Genomic DNA, 22,028 nt, shown 5'->3' on the forward strand with positions numbered 1-22,028 from the left:
GGGTAGTGTCCTCACAGATAAGTGTGTATGAGCAGCTACACTAATGATTCCTCTAAGTTATCTAAAACAAATATGCTTGCGTATCTGAGAATATTTCAGACATAATCCTTGCAGTCCCCACTGAACATCACACTTTATTCACAAACACTTTTTCAAATGGAAATGTAGGCTAATACTGCTGTTGGCTTTATGGGCATGATGTGTTTACCTTGGATCATTTACGGTTTTGTAGTATGTATCTTGACTTAATGAAGTATTAGCATTAGTGTAGTGGAGTATTAGTGATTTTGTCAGGTGAGCTGTTAAGTGAGAAATCCTTAAGTGACATCAAGTTGCATTTGATTGTATATACAGTACGATTATAGCAGTGCATATTGTCACGTATCGAGGTTGAGGCAGAAGCAAGTGCAGATAATGACATTTATTTAAACAAACGTACTATGAAACGAAGACACTAAGACAACTTGGTATAACACTGTGGCATGAAACAAAACACCAAGAGTCTAGGACAACGAAAGACAACCAAACAGTGCAGACAATGATTATATATACACACACGAGTGCTCATTAACAAAACGTGAATCAGGTGCAGGTGGTCATGTGACAGCTAGTGCAGTGCAGTGGCTGATGGGAACTGGAGTCCAGAGTTTCTTGATACATGACAGAACCCTCCCCCAAGGACGCTACTCCCGGAGCGCCCAAAATTATACGTCCTCCATCTGGTGGTCCTGGCCCCCTGGGCAAAATGTCCCCAGCAAAACCAGGAGGCTGAGCAGCTTCCACAACGGCACAGGGAGGCAGAGATACTTCCTCGGCAGAACATGAAGCGGGGCGATGTCCTTGGCAGAGCATGAAAGCGGGGCGACATCCTTGGGAGAGCATGAAAGCGGGGCGACATCCTCGGCAGAGCATGAAAGCGGGGCGACGTCCTCGTCGGTGCAGGGAAGTGGAGCGACGTCCTCGTCAGTGCAGGGAAGCGGAGCGATGTCCTCGTCGGAGCTGGACAGCGGAGCAACGTCCTCGGTGGAGCAGGGAGTCAGAGCGCCGACCTCAGCCGAGCACGGAGTCAGAGCGACGACCTCAGCCGAACAGGGAGGCTGAGCGACGTTCACAGCCGAGCAGGGAGGCAGAGCAACGTCCACAGCCGTGCAGGGAGGCTGAGCGATGACCTCAGCCGCGCAGGGAGGCAGAGAGACGACCTCAGCCGAACAGGGAGGCTGAGCGACATTCATAGCCGACCAGGGAGGCTGAGCGACATCCACAGCCGACCAGGGAGGCTGGGCGACGTCCACAGCTGAACAGGGAGGCCAAGCTGGACAGTAGCTGAACAGTGGGGAATCCTTGAGTCCAGTAGGAGATGGAGCGACGTCTCTCACGGAACGTGGAGGCAGAGCGACATCCTCCACTGAACATGAAGGCTGAGCGAGAGCCATAATAGGGGAAAGAGGGTGGGAGTTGGTCTCAGCCCCGACCACAGACTCCCCCTCATGTCGGCATGGCATGGCGTAGTCCTTTGTGAACATTGCCGGTGGTGACCTGGTGCATAGTCTGTCCCGCCGTGGCAGCCCGAGCATGCGGTCATTCTGAGCGAGTAGTTCATCTGTCCTTCTTCCCTGCTCCAATATTCCTCTATACCACTCCACATATGCTGCAAACCAGGCGTCCATCTTGGTGATCTGCTGCTTCTGATAATGGGTCTTTCATTCTGTCACGTATCGAGGTTGAGGCAGAAGCAAGTGCAGATAATGACATTTATTTAAACAAACGTACTATGAAACAAAGACACTAAGACAACGTGGTATAACACTGTGGCATGAAACAAAACACCGAGCCATAAACGACAAGAGTCTAGGACAACGAAAGACAACCAAACAGTGCAGACAATGACTATATATACACACGAGTGCTCATTAACAAAACGTGAATCAGTGCAGGTGGTCATGTGACAGCTAGTGCAGTGCAGTGGCTGATGGGAACTGGAGTCCAGAGTTTCTTGATACACATATTAAATAATATAACACATATAACACATATTAAATAAGATGAAGTATTTAAGTTCATTTCTGCAGAAGAACATATTGGTGATCACAAAAGGACTGTTGGTAACATTTCCCATGAAGCCTATAATCATAAAAAGCATTATAACTGTAATTTTTATTCTTTGTAAGGTGACTCCTTAGAAATTTTTGGAGAATTTTTATATCTCGAATAATGGCTCATATTTTTTTTTTTTACAAATTTAAAAATACCCATGTCCTATAGATAATTATAAATTATATATATTTACACAATACATAATATACTTATGTACACCGAATGAGGATCCATGTGCAAGATAATAGCAAATAAAGTGAAATCACAATCCAAATCAGTAAGGCAGGCAAAGTCCAAAAGTAATCCAAAGGAAAACACAAAAAAGATGCCAAGGCTTCAAAACACGAGAGTCAATAATAACCAGGCTCAGCACTCACTGAAGCACATGGATTGGCAAGACTTTGCAATGAATGGTTACACATGAACTGCTTAAATGCTGTATATACTGTAACCAGGAAGTCATTCTAATACTCCAATGATCACAACCTCTGCTGGCAGGGAGGGGAAGTGTTCTGTTTCTGATACACAAAAGGTTTTCTTTTTCAGTTTTATGTAGGGGTTCTACTTGGAATGCTTTCTAATAGGGTTCTACATAGAAGCTTTAAGAGTTCTAGATTTAACTTTTTTTCCTAAGGGTGTTGTTAAGGGATTTTCCAGTACTTAAATGATTTGCCTTGTCATACTTCTGGGCTTTTTGCCCAAATTTTTCACCAGCATGAAATAGCAAATTTCCAGATTACCACAGTTATACTCAATATGTGTCCACTGGGGTGGGTCGATAGAGCATTTTCATAGGTTATTTACTGACACATTGCTGTAATTTATCATGTCTTTTCTCCACTCCCCACCTTTCCCAGAGGAAAAGAGTACGATACTCTGAGCTGGACTTTGAGGTAAGCTCTTGTACCCCCTGTACCCTGGCTTAGTGTTTGCGCTTCTTTTTTGCTTTAGCAAAGGGGTTTCATTGCTGTCTAGGGGACCCAATGGCATTGCTGCTTTAGTGCTTGTATCCCCTTGCATTTATCATTCAGAGTAGTAGCCATTCAATTCATGGTAGAGTTGTTCAGTGTTTCATCAGCCTTGATTAAGGTCGTGTTCTGGATTGAAAATGGAACCGCTTTCATATTGCACCAAAGCAGTGCTACTGCAACGAGAGCTGCATGAGAATGACATGACAAATCTGGTTTGTTTAAATGTTGAGGCTGCAGAAACACTGGGCTGTGAGTGTGTGATTAGTGAGAGTGCGCACATAAGACGCCTGGAGAATGACTAAGCTCTGGAATCCAGCAAACCTCCAGTCAACATCAGATTTATGCTGCTTGCTTTGTTTCAAGTTATTCGTGGATCTAAAGGATTTGCCTCCTAAACCAAGATATTTCAGGCTGATTTGTTGTGATAGTTGCTGGAGTTTTGCTTTCCAAAATGGAGGCATCCTCTCAAGCAAAGGTATGTTACTAACAAACCCAATCACTTTTAGTTCCATTACTTCTTCCATCCTGGACGGCGCTGCATGGTGTTTCTGCCTGCCAAAAAAAAAATCTCAATCAGTGCATAATAACTGGCCAGCCATGCCATTACGGCATCCAGTGATAAGTGACTGGTATGAGGTCACAGTATTTGTACAATGTTAAGCTTAAATGGAGTTTGACTTCATAGTGAGATTTGACCCAGGTTGATCTAAATTTTGTGGCAAGCAGCCATGTCTTTTAGGCTGCCTTTAGCTGTAAACCAGCTCTAATTAAATCGTGACGTAGAGGAAAATGTGTTTCCCTGTAGAGAATGCTGCTGACCAAAGAAATCCTGCTGTGCCCCTGATTCCATTGCCATTTCGACTCTCTGTGTTTTGAAGACTAAAAAAATCCGTAGTAATCTTTTTATGGTTGGCAAATCATGCCAGCTACATACCCCGCCTCCCAGTCTGTCTTTCCACCACCATCATCTTCTGTCCCCTTCCCTTTTGTTCTGTTTATTTTTTGTTTTGTTGCTTTTTTTTTTTGTACCTTCCTTCCAGAAAGTGATGCACACTCGCAAAAGACACTCAGAGCTCTACCATGAACTCAACCACTCCACCAAGTTCCACACCATAGATAGGTATAGCAGGGACCCTGCCGTGACCATGTTTAAGGTAAGAGTCTAAACTGTGTGTTTTTTGGGGGGAACGGGAAGTGTGGTACTTCTGCACTAGTCACACTACCAAGTGTCACATGGCTTGTAATATGAACATTTATCCCTGTAAGATGACACATTGCCTCGTGACATGTTCACAGTGAATAACGATTGTATAAACAGTGTACACTCAAGATCTATAGGTAAAATCCATTAAAAATTATTCACCAATTGAATAAGGATGTTTGAAAGTCAATAAAAAGCTCGGTCTTTGAAATGAATTTTTCAAGATTTGAAAGAATAATTTTTAATAAATGAATGGAGAATAGAGGATTTTGGATCATAAATGGACTAATTAACATTTAAATTATTCAATTTATAATTAATAATTGATTTAATAGTAATGTTTTCAGTGTGCCTGTTGAGTCTGTAGGGACAAATGACAGATGTCAGTTATACTCAAACAAATCTGATTAACCACACTGAGTGGAAAAGCCGTACAAGGTTTTTTTCTTTTTTTTTTTTTTTTTTTTTTTTTTTTTGCGATTTTCATGTTCCCTTGAAATACTGAAGTCCTGAATGGTACACTTTGACACCATAATTCATGTACTAGGCACAGACAATATCTTTTCACTTGCATGATAGTTGATAATACTCCTAATCTAACTCAGAACTACACCTTAAAATTAAATTAGCAATATACTATGTCTTGCAACACTGTAATATTGTGTGCATAATGTTATTAAAATCCATCCTACTATACAGTACACAGTATATATGTTGCCAGTCAAAAGTTTTTGAACACTGTATATTTAACTTTTAAATATTTTTTCCCCTCTTCATTCTTTTATTTGGACAATCTAGAGCTAATCTAATTAGAAAAGGCCAAAATCATTAACACCCTAATTCAGCATTTGTTGAACACTACATATTTATGTTTGAGTCTCCTATCTACATGCTTAAAGTGTTTACCCCCAAGTGTGCCTGCCTTTAATAAAATGCACATTCCATTAGGATCTGAGAGCAACCACTTAATAAGTTTCACAAAGATTTAGGTTATCTTATTTAATTGCTTCTTCTGTATTATTTTTTTTAGTCTGTGGCAAAGATAGTGATTAAGTAAGGAATAAAACACAACAGGGCATGCTGTTATAGAAGTATTATCAAAGAGAGTCTAGTGTGAGTTATTGTTAAAACCCAAAAGCTGATTCTTTTCCAATAAAAGCACTTCCTGTGCACAAGTGTTTTTTTCCCCTCTCATAACACAGAAACACTAACAACTTTTTATTCATTAGAGAACATTTTATCCTTTATATTTACATGAAATGTTGTGGAACAGCCAAGAAAGTTAGTTCCTGTTATCACTTATAAGAGTGTGTCAGGAATGGGTAGCGAATGCAGGTGCGAATGCAAGTGCAGGTATATGATTATTTACAGTGAAACAATTGAAACACAAAGACTATGAAACACAAACGAGAAACAACGAGGATAGACAACAACATTAACACGATACAGATAAACGTAACAATGACTAAAACCCAATAAGGAGTGCTATATATATTGCGTGACTCAAATACCCATGCTAATTAGACAACAGTGTGATACATTTGCTCGTGGTCATGTGACATGGTGCATGCAGTGAGCATGTGATGTGCAGTGGCTTATGGGTGTTGAAGTCCAGCGGCATATTGGCGCTACCATGACACAGCGATGAAGTTGTTCCTTTACCAGTCACATTTTTTCTCTCTCCGAGTTCAAAAGCCAAACATGTAGCAATAAGTATATGAAATTAAAAAAGTATTGAACATAACTTTTTGAGAAACGAACAAAAATTCAATAAGAAAGAAGAAAAACACTCTGAAACTGAAAACAGTGAACTCAGTGGCAAAAATTTTACATGGTCTTCAAATAAACAGCATTCTTTGTTAAGCTTCGTTTTTGCTAATCATGGTTTATGAATGCACTGCCAGAGTTTTTATTTACGGTTTCAAAATTTTCATTTATGCTCAAGTTTACGTTCACCATTCTGGCACAAACCTCTCATATGGGGCTTTACAGCGATTTATGCTGACTGGCTAGAGAGATTTGGATCGACAGCTCCCTGACCAGGAAGTAGAGACTTCAATGGCGCATATTTTGGTGAGCGTTCTGGGTGCGGTTCTGTTTATAGTTATAGTGTTTATACTTTGTAGTGGAAATTACTTACTTATTTCCTTAGTAATACTTATATTAGTTTTTTAATTACTTATATTAGTTCACAATGTATATTTGAGGTTTAGGTAGTCTCATACGACTAATTTGTTGGGATGAGCTCTCAGGAGCGGCATGGAGCATTGTCATCATCGTCATCCACCTCCTCCTCAGCTGAACACTCGAGCTGTCGATCCAAATCTCACTAGCCAATGAGAATACATTGCTGTTAAGCCCCGCACATGTGAGATTTGTGTCAGAATGGTGATTCATAAATTATGATTAGCAAAAATTAAGCTTAGAAAACTGTTAACAAAGAATGCTGTTTATTTGAAGACCATGTTAAATTTTTGCCACTGAGTTCACTACTTTCAGTTTCAGAGTGTTTTTCCTCTTTCTCATTGTTAATTTTTTGTTCATTTCTTGAAAAGTTACATTAAAGACTTCTGGCACAAATTTTAATTCAATAGACATGTTGATACACATACTGAAGACTTTGTCATTCTGGAAAACGTCATTCTGAAAGGATATGCTGACACTGGAGACTCCTTCCAAAAATGCTAATATGTCATATGTCATATATCAAAGTTTACACATGTTTTTTAATCTGTTTATAGACCGTCTACCATATAAGGCCCTGCTGCTATGGCGATATATATCTTACATATTAAATTATATATTATATATGATCTTCTATCTATAATATAATATAATATAATATAATATAATATAATATAATATAATATAATATAATATTTTTCTTGGATTTGTTAATGTTTCAGTCCTTTGTGATGTCAAGTATTTATTACATTGAATGATGCACTGAAAGAGAAATAAGAATATTACAAGAACAAATAACCACCAGCTGTAAAATAAGCCTGACACACATCACAGCACATTACTTACCTAAACCAAGTCACATGACTGATTTGATGGCTGAAATATTGCATAATTTGGAGTTTTGGCCCTCAGCTAGATTTTATTAATGCTGTGTAATGCAATACTAATGTTTATATCGCATTGGTTTCTCTATTTATGAACTTGTCTCAAGGACAATCACTACCACTGTTCTCCACAGTAGCAATTGTTCTCTGATGTCCTTGGAAAGAGTTCAGTGCTTCTTCCTGTTGAAGGGGCTGCTAAATCTTTTATGGTCTATTAGTAGTAGAGAAAAGAGAAGCCATACACAATTTTGCACTCTTGTTTCTAGAGGGGATTTCTGTCATTAAGATTTAAAAACAATTACCTACTCCTAGGGTAATCTTCAGGAGCACTTACCACACGTTCATTCATAATTAATTTGTGTCATGCTGTCTGCACCCTATCTCATTTCCAGCCTATTGACTTTGATTTGCCTTAAAATTTTGGAGGGGAAGTGGACCATGCCATCTGAACCTGCATTTTGACTGAGTGATTTCGATCCCACCCATGAATCCTAATGGCATTTATTTTTGCTTTTTGATTCTTAATGAGGGAGATGTATCCGAGGCTGCTTTCAGGGAAACATCAGGCACATTCTGTAATCTCTCACACAGTTAACTCTGACAAAGCAGTAATTGCAGTTATAATGGCGTCTGAGAAAGTGCAGAGAATGGAGATTATGCTTTGGTAATTACTATAATAACCCAGAGCCTTGTGACAGTCAGTCATTTTGATCTTATCCTCAAGTCACTAGCTGGAGAGTGGCGAAGAGACGAACTGAATATTTCTAATCTTTCCTTTGAATACATGCATTAACCCCATGTAATTCTCTTATTTAAAAAAAAAAAAAAAAAGGATTCTTCTTATATCCGAGATCACTGTAATCCTTCGTAATTCCAACTAGGATTACACCATTCATTGATAAAATATAATGTATGCATAATATAATATACACATATGGGAATATACAGCATTGTGCATTTCTATATCATGATAATAGAATAGCTTTTAGGATGATTGCTGCCTCCAATTTAGGATATTATAGAGTCATGTAAAAAAAAAAAAATGTTTTTTGACATATTTGGACAAGCAAACATTTGATAATCTTTGAAACCGTGCCTATTAATGAAGTTGATACACCTGAACAAAACCATAAGGAAAATTATCTTATTCAATCATTTATTCAACAGAAATATAAATATATGTGATATTTCTCTGTGGAAAAAATAAGTACACCCTTGGGCTCAGAAGCTAGTATAGCTCCTTTTAGCAGAAATAACTTCTTGTAGGCATTTTGCATAATTGCCTACCAGGCTTGCTGGAATTTTTGACCACTCTTCCATGCAATATTCTTTCAGTTGCAAGATGTTTGAGGGTTGTCTTGCACATACTGCCCATTTCAAATCCCCCCACAATATTTCAATGGGATTCAATTCTGGGCTTTGACTAGGCCATTCCTTAAACCTCCATTTCTTTTTGAGTCATTTCTTGGTGGATTTGTTAGTGTGCTTAGGATCATTATCCTGTTGAAAGGGCCACTTTCGGTTCAACTTCAACTTTCGGACAGATGGCATCACATTTTCTTCAAGCACTCTTTAATAAGATGCAGAACTCATAGTTGAATCAATGAATGCAAGCTGTCCAGTCTCTGAGGCAGTGAAGCAACCCCAAACCATAACATTTCCACCACCGTGCTTCACAGCTCAGATGAGATGCTTCTCCTGAAAAGCTCTCTTTGGTTTGTGCTAAACATGTCTGCTATTACTGTGGCCAAACAACTCAGCACAGGCTTTGCAAAGGCTTTTTTCCTGGCATGCCTCCCATGCAGGTCAAATTTGTGCAACCTCTTTCTGATTGTAGAAGCATGTACTTTCACACCAGCAGTTGCAAGACAGTAGATCCTGTGATGAAATTTTAAGGTTCTTGGAGACTTCTTTTTGCATCAGGCGGTCTGCTCTTAGGCTGAATTTGCTGCGACGTCCAATCCTGGACAAATTGGCAGTCATTTGAAATCTGCGCCATTTGTAGATTATTTTCCTTACAGTGGAATGATGTATTTCAAATAATATGGAGATCTGTTTAAATCCCTTGCCAGACTCATAGGCATCCACGACCTTTTTTCTGAAGACCTTACAGAATTCTTTAGATCTTGGCATGATGACACCACACACCTCAATAACAAAGGGAACACCAGACACTAGAGAGGGGTATAAATAAGACAGGTTCCACCTGCACTCCCTAAGCAGGTTCTAATCACTGGCACCCAATCTTCAACATCTGATTCTAATTATATGGATTTGAAGGTGTGATAAATGTAGGGATGTACTTACTTTTTCCATGTGACTGATCTGTTTTTTGTTAATTTAAATTGTGAGAATTACTACAAAATGTCAACTTTACATGTCATTTGATAGAGTGTTTCAACTTTATTAATAGGCAATGTTTCAAAGAAGATCAATTGTTTGCTTTTCCAAACAATTGTGTCAAAAAAAGCATACAATTTCCACTGGATGTACTTATTTTTCACCTGACTGTAAATGTTCCATGATGCTCAGTATAAATCACAAGGGCACACATTGTACACTTTGCATTAACCTGTATATCCCTCAGGAGGTTAATTCCCTAGATTCAATTAAGAGAGAGTGCTGTAGTGGTTGGATAAGGTAGCAGAAAATCTTCCCATACGAACAACACAACTTTCAAGTTATATAGAAAATAGGAATTGTCAGCAGTTTTACTTTCATCCAGGCAAATTAAACTTAAGCTTGAGATTGCAATCAAATGCAACTGAAAAAAATATAATACAGTGCTGTGAAAAATATCTGCTTTCTTCTGTTTTTGTATATATTTCTTACCAGTTTTAGATCTTCGAACGAAATGCAACATAAAACAATGGCAGCCTGAGTAAACACACAATACAGTTTTTATTTATTTATTTTTATTGAAGCAAAAAAAGGTATCCAACACCTATAGCCAATGTGAAAAACCAATTGCCCCCTTAAATGTAAAATCTGATTGTGTCACCTTTAGCAGCAATAACTGCAACTAAACACTTCCGATAACTGGAGATCAGTCTTTCACTTATTTCTAGTACTAGGATTTACTCCTATGCTTTGGATCATTGTCTTGCTACATAATCCAGTTGCACTTGAGTTTCAACTTATGGGCTGAAGACCGGACATTCTCCTTTAGGATTTTCTGGGAGAGAGCAGAATTCATGTTTCCCTCAATTACTAAAGTTGCCCAAGCCCTGAAGCAGCAAAGCATCCTCACACCATCACACTTCCACCACCATGCTTGACCAGAGGTATGGTGTTCTTTTTGTGGAATTTTTTGTTTGGTTTACGTCAGATGTAATGGTACCACTGTCTTCCAATTAGTTTGACTTTTGACTCATCAGTCCACAGAACATTCTCCCAAAAAGTTGAGGATCATCAAGGTGTGTTTTGGCAAAATTCAAACAAGCCTTAATGTTCTTCTGGGTTAGCAGTGGTTTTCACCTCGACACACTACCATGAATGCAATTTTTGCCTGGTGTCTTTCTGATAGTGGAGTCGTGAATGGTGGCCTTTATTGATGCTAGAGAGGCCTGTAGGTCCTTTCATGTTGTCCTTGGCTCTTTTGTGATTTCCTGGATGAGTCATTGCTGTGCAATTGGAGTAATTTTGGAAGGTCGGCAACTTCTGGGAAGGTTCACTACTGTGCCGAGTTTTTTCCATTTGGAGATAATGTCTCTCACTGTGGTCCTTTGGAGTCCCAGAGCCTTTGAAATAGCTTTATAACCCTTCCCAGACTGATGTATTTCCATCACCTTCTTCCTCATCAGTTCTGGAATTTCCCTCAACTTTGGCATAGTGTGTTACTAGCTAAGACCTTTTAACCAACTTCATGCTGTTTAAAAAGTTTTATTTAAGTGTTGATTTGATTGAACAGGGTTTGCAGTAATCAGGCCTAGTTGCATGTGGCTCATGTTGTCACACAGCTACGTAGTGCTCCATGTGTTTATTATTAATTCATTTTATCTGGGAAAAAAAAAAAAAAACCCTATAAATACAATTTTCTTTAAGTGAATGTTTATTATACCCTTGAAATGTCAAGTTATTAATCACCTATTAATTTAAGGCATGTTTTTCAGTAACTATTATCAATTATTCAGTAATTAATGTGAAATTAATAGGAAATATATGCAATAATAAGACTGAGGAATACATTGGCTGGTTCTAGGATTTTAAATGGATAAACTTGTTTTAAAATGGTGTATAACAGGGGTCATGGTCTAAATGAAGACCTAATGAAGTATTTCAGTGGATCGAACCGAATATTTGAAGAAATACTGTAGCAGAGCTGATCAACATATTTCTTAAAAAAAAAATTCCATATAGTAATTATGATTCCAACTTTTAAAAGCATCCATGTCCTCACAGAACTCGCAATTACAACTTATAAACTAGGAATTGTCTGAGCGCCCCAACTTGTACCACCTGACCTCAGCAATGTCATGTGGAAACATTCAAAACCCAGCGCAGGGCTTCAGTATAGCTCAATATAGTTAAGTAGTTTTCTTGTACTATTTCTGTGTAATAATTCGTATAATTGACTATAATTAATGTCTTAAAAATGCAGGATAAATCTGAAAATAAACTAAAGCCATACAATACAGTTTAATGTGGCTAGCACAGAGATGGAGAACCATCTAATGTCTAACGTCACATAATGACCAAGTCCGATGGCATGAACAGGTCGGAGTAGACCGTCCGAGGTGTCATCTAGTAATCACGGTCATTCTGGCATGGCGTGAACGGAATCTCTGTTACAGGTTTTCCGATCACAACCATTTATGTAAAATTATTTAGCTGTCAGCTTATGAAACCCAAGAGTGGTACTGGGCTAGAAACATTAGTTCAAACATTAGTCTGATTAGTGAACCAGCAACATTGCTTGCTTACAAAACGTTGACAATAAAGACAGAAGAAGATTGTACAGAGAAGTATGTGTTTATTCTTCCTGCATTGCATTTTAAAAAAATGTCTCATCTGTTAATGATGATAGTCAAAAATGGTAATCTGAAGAATAGTGAAAGAAAACATGTCCATTTCAAAAATAGTCCTAAACTATAATCATGTTTATGGCTACTCATAAAAAGGTAAATAATTCAGTAATGTTAGTTGCTTATCTGGACCTTTTGTAAGCAAGTCATTCATAAGAAAGAAGAAAAGCCAACTCATATGAAAAGTAGACCTAGAAGTTGTAGCTTTCAATACAATTCTAGTTAAACTTTTTACATTGAAAGTCCAATTACTGTAAATGGATATTAGCATGACTGTGAGAGCAGATATCTTGTTAGTGATTCATCTTACCTCAAAGGATGAGCATTAATATAAATAAAGTCCAATTCATTCATGACTTTCCTGATAGTAAAGATGTGTAAGCAGCTCCCTGTTACCATGAGTACCTTTTATCCAAAATCAGTTCCTCACAGTCTTTCTTATTTGTGTAATATTCGGCATATTGGGGTCTTTAACACTGTGCGTTCTCATACAGAGTGTCTCCCTCAGAATAACCACTCTATTTCCTCTTCTCCATTCACTGTGATTCAAGTCTATTTCCTCCCTATCCATTTAGTTTCCTTCTCTTTTCTATCCATTTTCTTCCTTTTCTTTCTGTACAAGCCATGCCATTATCTCCCCAATCTCTATTTTCTACTATAACACATGGACAGATCAGTTGTTGCCTCTGAATTGGCTACACGTTAGCAATTGAAGGCCTCGATGCAGTTTGAAAGGCAGTTAACCTCTAAGTGATGATGCTGGATGCTGATAGCTTTAGTGGAGGCGCCCCGTACGCCACTAAATGGATGAAGGACCCGAACCTTGCGTTCAATCTAGTTGTGGCAATGCAAGCACAAATGAACACAGCAGGAGAGCGGGGGTACAGAGGAAGCCAACAGTCTGGCTTCTGAAATATGGATTGAATTGGCTATAACTTGTGCACCATAGCCTACTTTATTGCTTACAATCTCTCTGTAACACACTACATTAAACTTTTTGAATAAATTGTGCATTCTGCTATGTTCTTCTCCATACACTTTTACTACTTTTCTCTTTTCTGATATATGTTCTGCTCATTTAGTTTGTATTTTTGGTTCTCTATGGCCTGTCACGTCCTCGCATAATTATGTGGTCACAAAAAGGTCAAGTCTTATTTCACCAATCAAATGTCACGTCACGTTAAGATTGAGAGAAGGAGAGACAGATTAACCAGATTAACTCCCAGGATGCATCAGTCGCTCTAAATTTCACATACATTTCCTGTTAATAACCTCACTGTAAAAAATTGACTTAGCAAATGAAAATATTGAATATAGTCAAATGTATCTCTAATTTCTTATTATAATGCTAATATAATAATTATAACCACAATTAACCAAAGTTAAGAATATTAATCCTATTTCTAGTCATTGTTGTTACTAATTTCAAGCTTTACATTTTCATTTTGTATCGGCAGATAATTTTGCTTCTTTCTAGAAATGAATGCTTGCAATTAGAAAAATTATTTCCCAATAGAAAAAGATATATATAAAGACTTTAACTGGGTAAAAAGGTCCAGAAATAGGTTTAATATTCTTATATTTGGTTTATTGCAATCTTATAATAGGAAATACAAGATATGAAATATAAGATAAATTCGACTATATTCAAGATATTTTTACTTGCTAAGATTTTTTGCAGTGCTGGATTCATTTACAGAGAAAACTGTGACTTAGTGGGTTTAATGGATTGGTTTAGGAGGAAATGTGAAATAAAATGTTGTAGTAATTTGTCGACTGTATCACTAACTTCTAATATTAGCCATATGATTGCACATTTCTTACATTCTTTCATGAATGAGACGCTTGGAGCTTGTGACACTTTTTTTCTGTTGTAAAGATCCTACCTTGATACCCTAAAGCTTGCAATAACCAAAATTAGTTTATACCGAAGTTTCACTGCCTCATCAGTGGATAATCTGGCATGGATTCTGTAGATTTGTACCTTAAAACTGCTGTTGTAATAAAGATTTTCTTATGCTCAACCCAGGATTCATATTGACAATACGCTTATACTAAATATCCTTTTAACACACTATTGTTCGATACTTTATAGTATACATTTACACATTTACTCTACAGAAGTACTTTACTCACCCAGAAGAGCATTCACTTTTGAGTCTGCTTCCGGTCCATTTTTCTTCCTCTATTTTTTCTTCGCCACTGTCCCCTCTTTCTTGCTCATTAAGGATGTAAATCTACAGCTGGATTTCTGTAAAGCTGCTTTGTGCTTGTGACAATGTCTGTTGCTGAAAGCTCTATACAAATACAATTGAACTGAAATTGAAACCATTATTTTATATTTAAATAAGCCACTTGTGCAAAGTCCGTTTACCTCCCAGTCCATGCGAATGCAAATTTTGTTCCACAGACATTCATTTGATATTATGACTCCACGGCTAATATAAGTTTAATGGCTCTACAAAAAAATAAATAAATAAAAAAAATAAAAAAATTGCAATCCAGAAATGTAGCTCCATGTCCTGTGGCAGTTCGTTAACTGAACTGTGATTTATGTACAGTCTGTTTTGTATAGCGCAGGACAAACTAATGGAGTGCAAATGCAGGGATTTTCACAACTTAAACAGTGCTAATCACTTAGAACCAATATGAACATAAATTAATGAAGATTAAACAAGTACCATAAAGCTTCATGCCTAATGTAATATGGCTTTTGCATACCATATGATGCAGAGGTAGAAAGTATTTAAGTAACTGTACTTTCATACTGTCCTTAAGATTTATACTTCAATTTCTGTATAACTGAAAATTAGTACATTTACTACTGCATTTCCATCACTGCAAAGAAAAGGATATCTTCATCAACTAATATTCCTCTTTATTAGATTAGCGTAGTTTTTGTTCATCAAATGTAAGATATTAAGTTTATTTCTAGATATCTGTACTCAATTCAAGCTTGAAATTGTCTTATTCTACTGGTAGATTTTTTTTTTCTTCTTGGAAGTATTTATTTCTAGAAAGGATCAAAATGATCTGGCAATAGTATAATTATAATAACTGTAAGCTTGAAATGAGCAAATATGGCTAGTAATAGGCTTAATTGTTGTATATTTGTTATATAATGATCTCATAATGAAAAAAAAATAGATAACTTCCTTTATGCAAGATATATAATTGCTAAGATGTCATTTTTTTTGCAGAAATAATACAAGCAAACATATACATGATACCCAGGTAAAACAGACAGCAAGCCAAGAAATTCATCTATTAGCTACTATACTAAAATCATCTAATCAAACAGAACCAATCATGTTTCTACAAGGATTTCCTGCTAGTTTCATCTACACTTCATACAATACTTCAGTACAATACAATAACAGATGAGGGTGGTAAGATTGGAGTTATGAACATTAACCCAGCCTCTAACCCCAACCTTAACTTTTCATACAAACTGATTCTTTTTTTTAAAATACTCAAATAAAAGTGTATCCATCCTACACAGAGTAATGAGTGTTGAGAGGAAGCAGAGCATGGATGTCATGACATACATTTTCAGAAAGTCAGGCATTTAGGTTTGTTAGAAAAGGTGAAATGTTATGGGCGCTACCTGTGAAATGCTAGGAAGTGAATCCCAGTAATATTTCAAATTGCAGCACACAACAGGGCCATGCATTTATTTTCCTTTTTTTGTTTTCTCATGATCATAACTTCATTTTTTCTGTGTACTCGACATAACAACATGTTGTTTTTATTCTTCTGGAGGAAACAAAAGCTTTGCTCAGTCCTGCAGCATCATGGATGAACTAATTAAAATAGCTCTTTGTCTGTCATTGACTGACAGCTTCCACATTAGTGTCCCTTGAGAAGGGGACACGCCTCTCTCTTAATAGAGACGGGGGTCTCTGCAGGTTGGAGTAATGGGCATGTTGAAAGATATGGGCGTGTCGAAAGGCTGTTTCAATTGGCCGAGAGTGCTGTCACTTACACATACAGGCGGTCTGTAAGTTAAATTGCAGTGCTGCAGGGATGATGTATGATCTAACGGTCTACCCGAAAGTCAGCATCACCCTGGTTCCCTCGACAAAAATATCTTTTGGATTATTGCAGAAAATAAGCTCTGTGACCAACAAGCGTTTATGATTCTTACATGCTTTGTTCATCAAGATAATCTACACAAACGAGCACAATGTTTATGAATTTTGAAGCCTAAATAAAATCAGCAGAAGTAAAATGCTAAAGTTAAGCTATAAAACAACTACACCACCGTTTCATGACTTCAACAACACCACCACTAAGCTTCCGATAGAATTTATACCAAGATCACGAGTATAAACACAATGAGGCTGTATTAGATATGTTTTCCTGTTCAGCGTGATGACATTTAATGTCCCCAACATCCTCTGTAGTCCCATTTAGCCACTTGTTAGCCACCATCTTTTTGAAGACGCACAAAAGCTTAACAAAATCACAAGTGTGGTATGCATTTTATGTCATAGAATTAAACTGGAAAATATCTTCAGTTTGTGTTAACCACAGACCTTTTTTCAAAACCTATCTTCTTTGTGTCTAAGGGAAATGACATATTTGTTTGGTTAACGCTGGTTGATCAGTTCAGTTGCCAGCAAGAAAGAGAAACCTTTTGACACACCCATACCTTTCTATACGCCCATACCTTTCAACACACCCATTACACTGACCTGCAGAAACCCATACCTATATTAATGTGGAGATAAAGTCCATGTCTACAGCGGAAAAATACATGCAACATACATGTAAATGCATGCAACACCAGTCCCATTCACAATAATAAATGATACAATTACGTAGTGAGAAAACAGCTTTTTGTTATGTCAAGATCACGTGAAAACAACTTTTATTAGGTCAAGATCATGAGAAAACAAGACAGAAAAAAATACTAATGCACCGCCTCTTATAGGGTTTCCTTAGTCTTCATAACTAGAGTGATATGTCTAATACTTATTTGTGAAATAAATGAATAAAACAAAATAGAATATTATGAGTTTCTCTCATGACCACATTAGTAAATGAAACAGAGTCTGAATTCCTGACTGCTCATATCTCAACTGTCTTTGGGAAAGCAAAGATGATAGAACAGCATGCTGTTGGTATTGTAATCTTGATGTTGTTTGAGACATCCTCCACATCTCCCCCAACAATCTTTATTATTATGAGCCATTAGCACCAGTTCTACTGCTGCCACTCAAGTTTTCTTTGGGACTTAATATGATTGACTAGTGAATAAATAGTCCAATTACCATCAGTGTAGTCAAAACAAAACCGTCAGTGGAGTCAAAACAAATGGAAAACAATGAAATGATATAAAAATAAGGCGAAGTAAAACTACTGTTACAGGACTTAAAACCTACTTACGTAAAAGTACTTTCGTTTAAAACTACTTAATAAAGTAGGAAAACTACTCAGTTACAGTTAGAGGAACATGTTCCAATGAATTTTTCTCCCCTGGTTTGATGTAACATACACAATTAGAAAGTTTGTATTGACATTAAGGAGTAATCTCATCACCGTCAGTTTGCAATCGCTGCTCGTTCTGAAATCTGATTCTGTAGGCTTTTCTTTACTTTTCCACTTTCTTACACTGACAGTTTTATTATCTTTGGGAGTTTTATGTCTGTGTGTATTTAACATTTAGTGAGATGTTTAATTCTTATAAAGGATAAAAACATAAACTCTCCTATCGTTAGTTAAATTGTGTGGTAAACTTGTTCTGATATTTTTAATAACGTGTTGCAGCGGGGCCACAAGGTGCTTTTTCACCAATTTGTCCTCTCATTTCTCATCCTTTAGCAGTCGTTGATCTTTCAAACTGAGTGCTCCACAGCATAATCAAGCCATTAATTGAATAATTGATTTGGCTCATTAACACGTTTCTAGATGACACCATGCCCTCTGTAGTTTGAGCACGTCTCTGTTTTTGGTTCACACAAATTAGCCGTTAAATTGTTTTCTTACTGGCCGATGCATTGGCTGAGCACGGGCTAGCTTAATGAGGAAGCCAAGAGGAAAACTGGATTAAATCACACTAAAAGAGACAAAGAGAAGAGTGTTAATATAAGGGTTTGTGTCAATTAAGATGTAAGATGCTTGCACAGAAAAATAGATGTTGGCCAAAATCTGCTGCCCCATTGATTTTATTTTACAGCGCCTTTTAGTTTTCTTATTATACATGCTAGTTGTGATTAGATTGTCATTCATAAGCCTTTGGGGTTTTTTTTGCCTTCGTTCCCTCTCTCTCTCTCTCTGTCTCTCTCTCAGTCGAGTGCAAAAGTTTGGATGAGACAAAAAGACAAAGAAATGACGTTTATAGCAAACATACTTTAGTGTTTTTGCTTACACCACTCAATACAAAGTGTGCTTTATGAAATTATTAATGAAAAATTCAAAATTATATTAATTTGGTGGTTTGTATTTCTCTTCCTGAGTCTAATATACAGATTATTTAATAGCTTACACCCACTCCAACATCAAATTTATTTTTGGAGCAGCTTTAAGATATTCTTAGTTATAATATTTGTCATTTGAAGTTGACTTTGCAATCCCAAAGCTGATTTCCCATGAACCTCTTGCCCTCTTTGATCTCCTACAATGCCCTTGTCTGTTGTCCCTATTTGCTATACACTGTGATTCATATGCATCAACTAATTGAAATGTCTTTGTACACCCAACTTGGTCGCATGATAAAGAGTGTTTAAGAATTCTCCCATAAAAAGCCCACTCATAAAAAAAGTTATAAAAATTGTGTAGGATCTAAAGTTAGGGTGAAGGTCATTAGTGGTGTGATAGGATGTCATTAATAATGGCATGGCCTCAAATAATAATTAAGTCAAAAGGCTATCACAGTTGACCTATGCTCTAGGCTGCTATCTAGTGGACTATATCCGATACAGTAGGAGTGTTTTCAAGGTGCAAGACACACACAGTTCCAGGTTTCAGCAAAATTTGCAGCCCAATGTTCCATCTCAAAGACTACACAATGGACTTGTAACTTGCCCAGAAATATTGCCATTGTTAAAGGGTGACATTATTTTTTTCTTTTCCTTAGCCTTTGTATGGGAAACTGTGGTCCTCACGCATTTCTGATGTATGGAGATTACCTATTCCAATATATCTTAAAATAGAAATGTTTCTGGTCAGACACAAGGAGCTCAGGAAGCTTAACATTTGTTGAACAGCTGATCTAAATGGCACTATGGACACCACTGGTTAGAATTAGTTTTTTCAATCCAGTGAAATCACACTCACACTAGTTCACATTATTTCCCCCCCTTTGGTTCTTCTTTTTGTTGTCATTCCAATTCAGATGTCTTTTCATTATTATTACATGTCCAATTGTGTCCTATTAATGCATGATTTTTGTCTCTCATCTGATGGATTTGATTTTGCATTTGACTGCATTCCAGGACAGTTTGAAAATAATGATTCATCATTGGTCACATATATACGTTACAACACAGTGAAATTCTTTGCATACATTAGGAAGTTGGGGTCAGAGCACAGAGTCATGATACAGCACCCCTGGAGCAGAGAGAGTTAAGGGCCTTCCTCAAGGTAAGGCAAGGCAAGGCAGTGGCAGCTTGACAATGCTGGGGCTTGAACCTCTGACCTTCCGATATGTAACCCAGAGCCTTAACCGCTAAGCTACCACTGCCCCCAATAACTAGGCAGACAGCAAACCCGAAGGCATCAAACAGTGAAAACATTTTTTTTTTTTAAGGCTTATCTACAGAGCAGCAGGTTTACCGTGACCTGCCTCTGTAGTTCACTCACTTGTTCCTCTACTCCACTCAGTCTCAGTAGTAATACTCAAACAAGCATAGATCTGTAAATGACTCCCTTAGCTCTCTCTTCTGATACACAGAATGCTGCTGTGATTGCCGCTTTTAGCTCTCTCTGCTCTTTATTCTGCCATTATATGCTTCCTCTCTCTCCTGTGAATTTAGCAATGACCTCTCTTGCCTTTGGGTCCAGGAGGAATTTTATAAGCTGTACTTGTTCCCATGTTTCTGCACTTTTCCCCCCATTTTCTTTTACTTAAGTACATAATTTCTTTTTTTGTTTGTTTTTTTCTAGAGGGCTACAGCTGTTAGCAGAGAGCATATAATATAATATAATATAATATAATATAATATAATATAATATAATATAATATAATATAATATAATATAATATAATATAATATGCTAGTTACTTAACAAGAATATTGGAAATAATAACAACTATTAGCAGTGATAATAGTAACCATTAGTAGTTAGTATCAGATGCTTCACTTTACTGTAATCAGAGAGTACACTTGCATGTTATCTCACGTCTAACATTGCATTTGTATTTCCAACAATGTTAGATATGAACTAACCCACTAAATTTAGCTAGTTAGAAATCCAGTATAAATACATTATAGAGAACAAAACTGTCAGTGGGTTGCTTCCAGTGCGTGTAATTTTATTACCCAGCCTGTGTTCTGTGTATTTTATTTTCTAATTCATGTATTTTTGTTCTCCAGCCTGTCAAAAATATTAAGCATGAGACAGAAATTGTTAGCGTTCTAGCAAAAACACCTGGTAGGACTCATAATCACTCTGTATAACTGAGTTTAAAACACAAAAATACAAAGAATCTTAAAACCACCTCCTGATGATTACTACCAGCTATCACGAGTTCACCAGCTAAACAACTTCACACAACTGGATGATGATACAAATTCCATGACAAGGATAAATTGGCCATCATTCACTAACTTCCCACCAAATTAGAGAACAAATAAATGGCCTACCTGTTCAGGAAGAAACGTCTGGGTTACACATATAACCCTGTTCCCTGAGAAGGGAAGGAGACTTTGTGTTTAGCATAACACTATGGGAGTGCCTCTCGTGTGCGACCGGCATCTGAAGCTTGTGTAAAATCATGCCTATTTACAGGCCTGCCATGCAGTCTTTTGCTGAAGATAATAAAGGCTGATGGCGCGGTTCATAGGTGCCATATTTATATCATGCAACGCGCTTAATTGCCACGTCACCTGATCATGGCAGGCCTATAAATAGGCATGACAAGCTTCAGATGCTGGTTGTGCGCGAGAGGCGCTCCCATAGTGTTATGCTAAACACAACGTCAAAGTTCCCTTTGAAAGGGAACCAGATTTCCTGATTGGTTGCCAGATCTTGCATGATCCAGATCAACATGCCTAAAAATTTTTTTTGTTATTTTTGTGTTCACTTTTGAGTTCTTCCTTCCCTTTTTTCTTCTGTTGACATGCGCCAGAAGCATAACATATTTATGAGGAGAACAAAAATTCAAGCTTTGACTGCAAGAAACAATGTTTTTGTCCCCATTTTTGTTCGTAGTACCAAGTGAAAGAAAAATTGGAAGAAAGAGCTCACCAAAGGTGAAGTGGTACTGTAGATGCCATTTTATCTACTGTAGATACCTACTACCATAAATATAAGAAAACAAGTGCCACTCTCTAATTTGTGCCTCCTGCCTGATGATAAAACTGTTACTAGCTACTACCCTAGATATACATATATAAAATGATATTTTCCATCATAGTGATTACAATCCTTATATAGCCAGTAACATAAATCTAATTAAATAATCATTATGTATATTTTGACTGAATGTAATTCTGGAACCTGTA

At 37.2% G+C, this 22,028-nt stretch overlaps 1 protein-coding gene across 10 annotated transcripts in view; it reads left to right on the top strand.

The window, feature by feature from the left end:
• Positions 1 to 22,028, top strand: part of adgrb2 (adhesion G protein-coupled receptor B2) — a 442,839-nt gene that overhangs the window by 404,458 nt on the left and 16,353 nt on the right. For 8 of the 10 annotated variants that reach the window (XM_047158788.2, XM_047158787.2, XM_047158793.2 and 5 more), the window contains 2 exons: positions 2,952 to 2,987; positions 4,106 to 4,219. The exons of the other annotated variants lie outside the window; for them this stretch is intronic. In XM_047158788.2, the coding sequence (XP_047014744.1) occupies positions 2,952 to 2,987; positions 4,106 to 4,219 (150 nt within the window). The remainder of the gene's footprint in view (positions 1 to 2,951; positions 2,988 to 4,105; positions 4,220 to 22,028) is intronic. 10 annotated transcript variants of the gene reach the window in all.

This window comes from Ictalurus punctatus, chromosome 12, assembly GCF_001660625.3.
Source record: "Ictalurus punctatus breed USDA103 chromosome 12, Coco_2.0, whole genome shotgun sequence".
Taxonomy (NCBI): domain Eukaryota; kingdom Metazoa; phylum Chordata; class Actinopteri; order Siluriformes; family Ictaluridae; genus Ictalurus; species Ictalurus punctatus.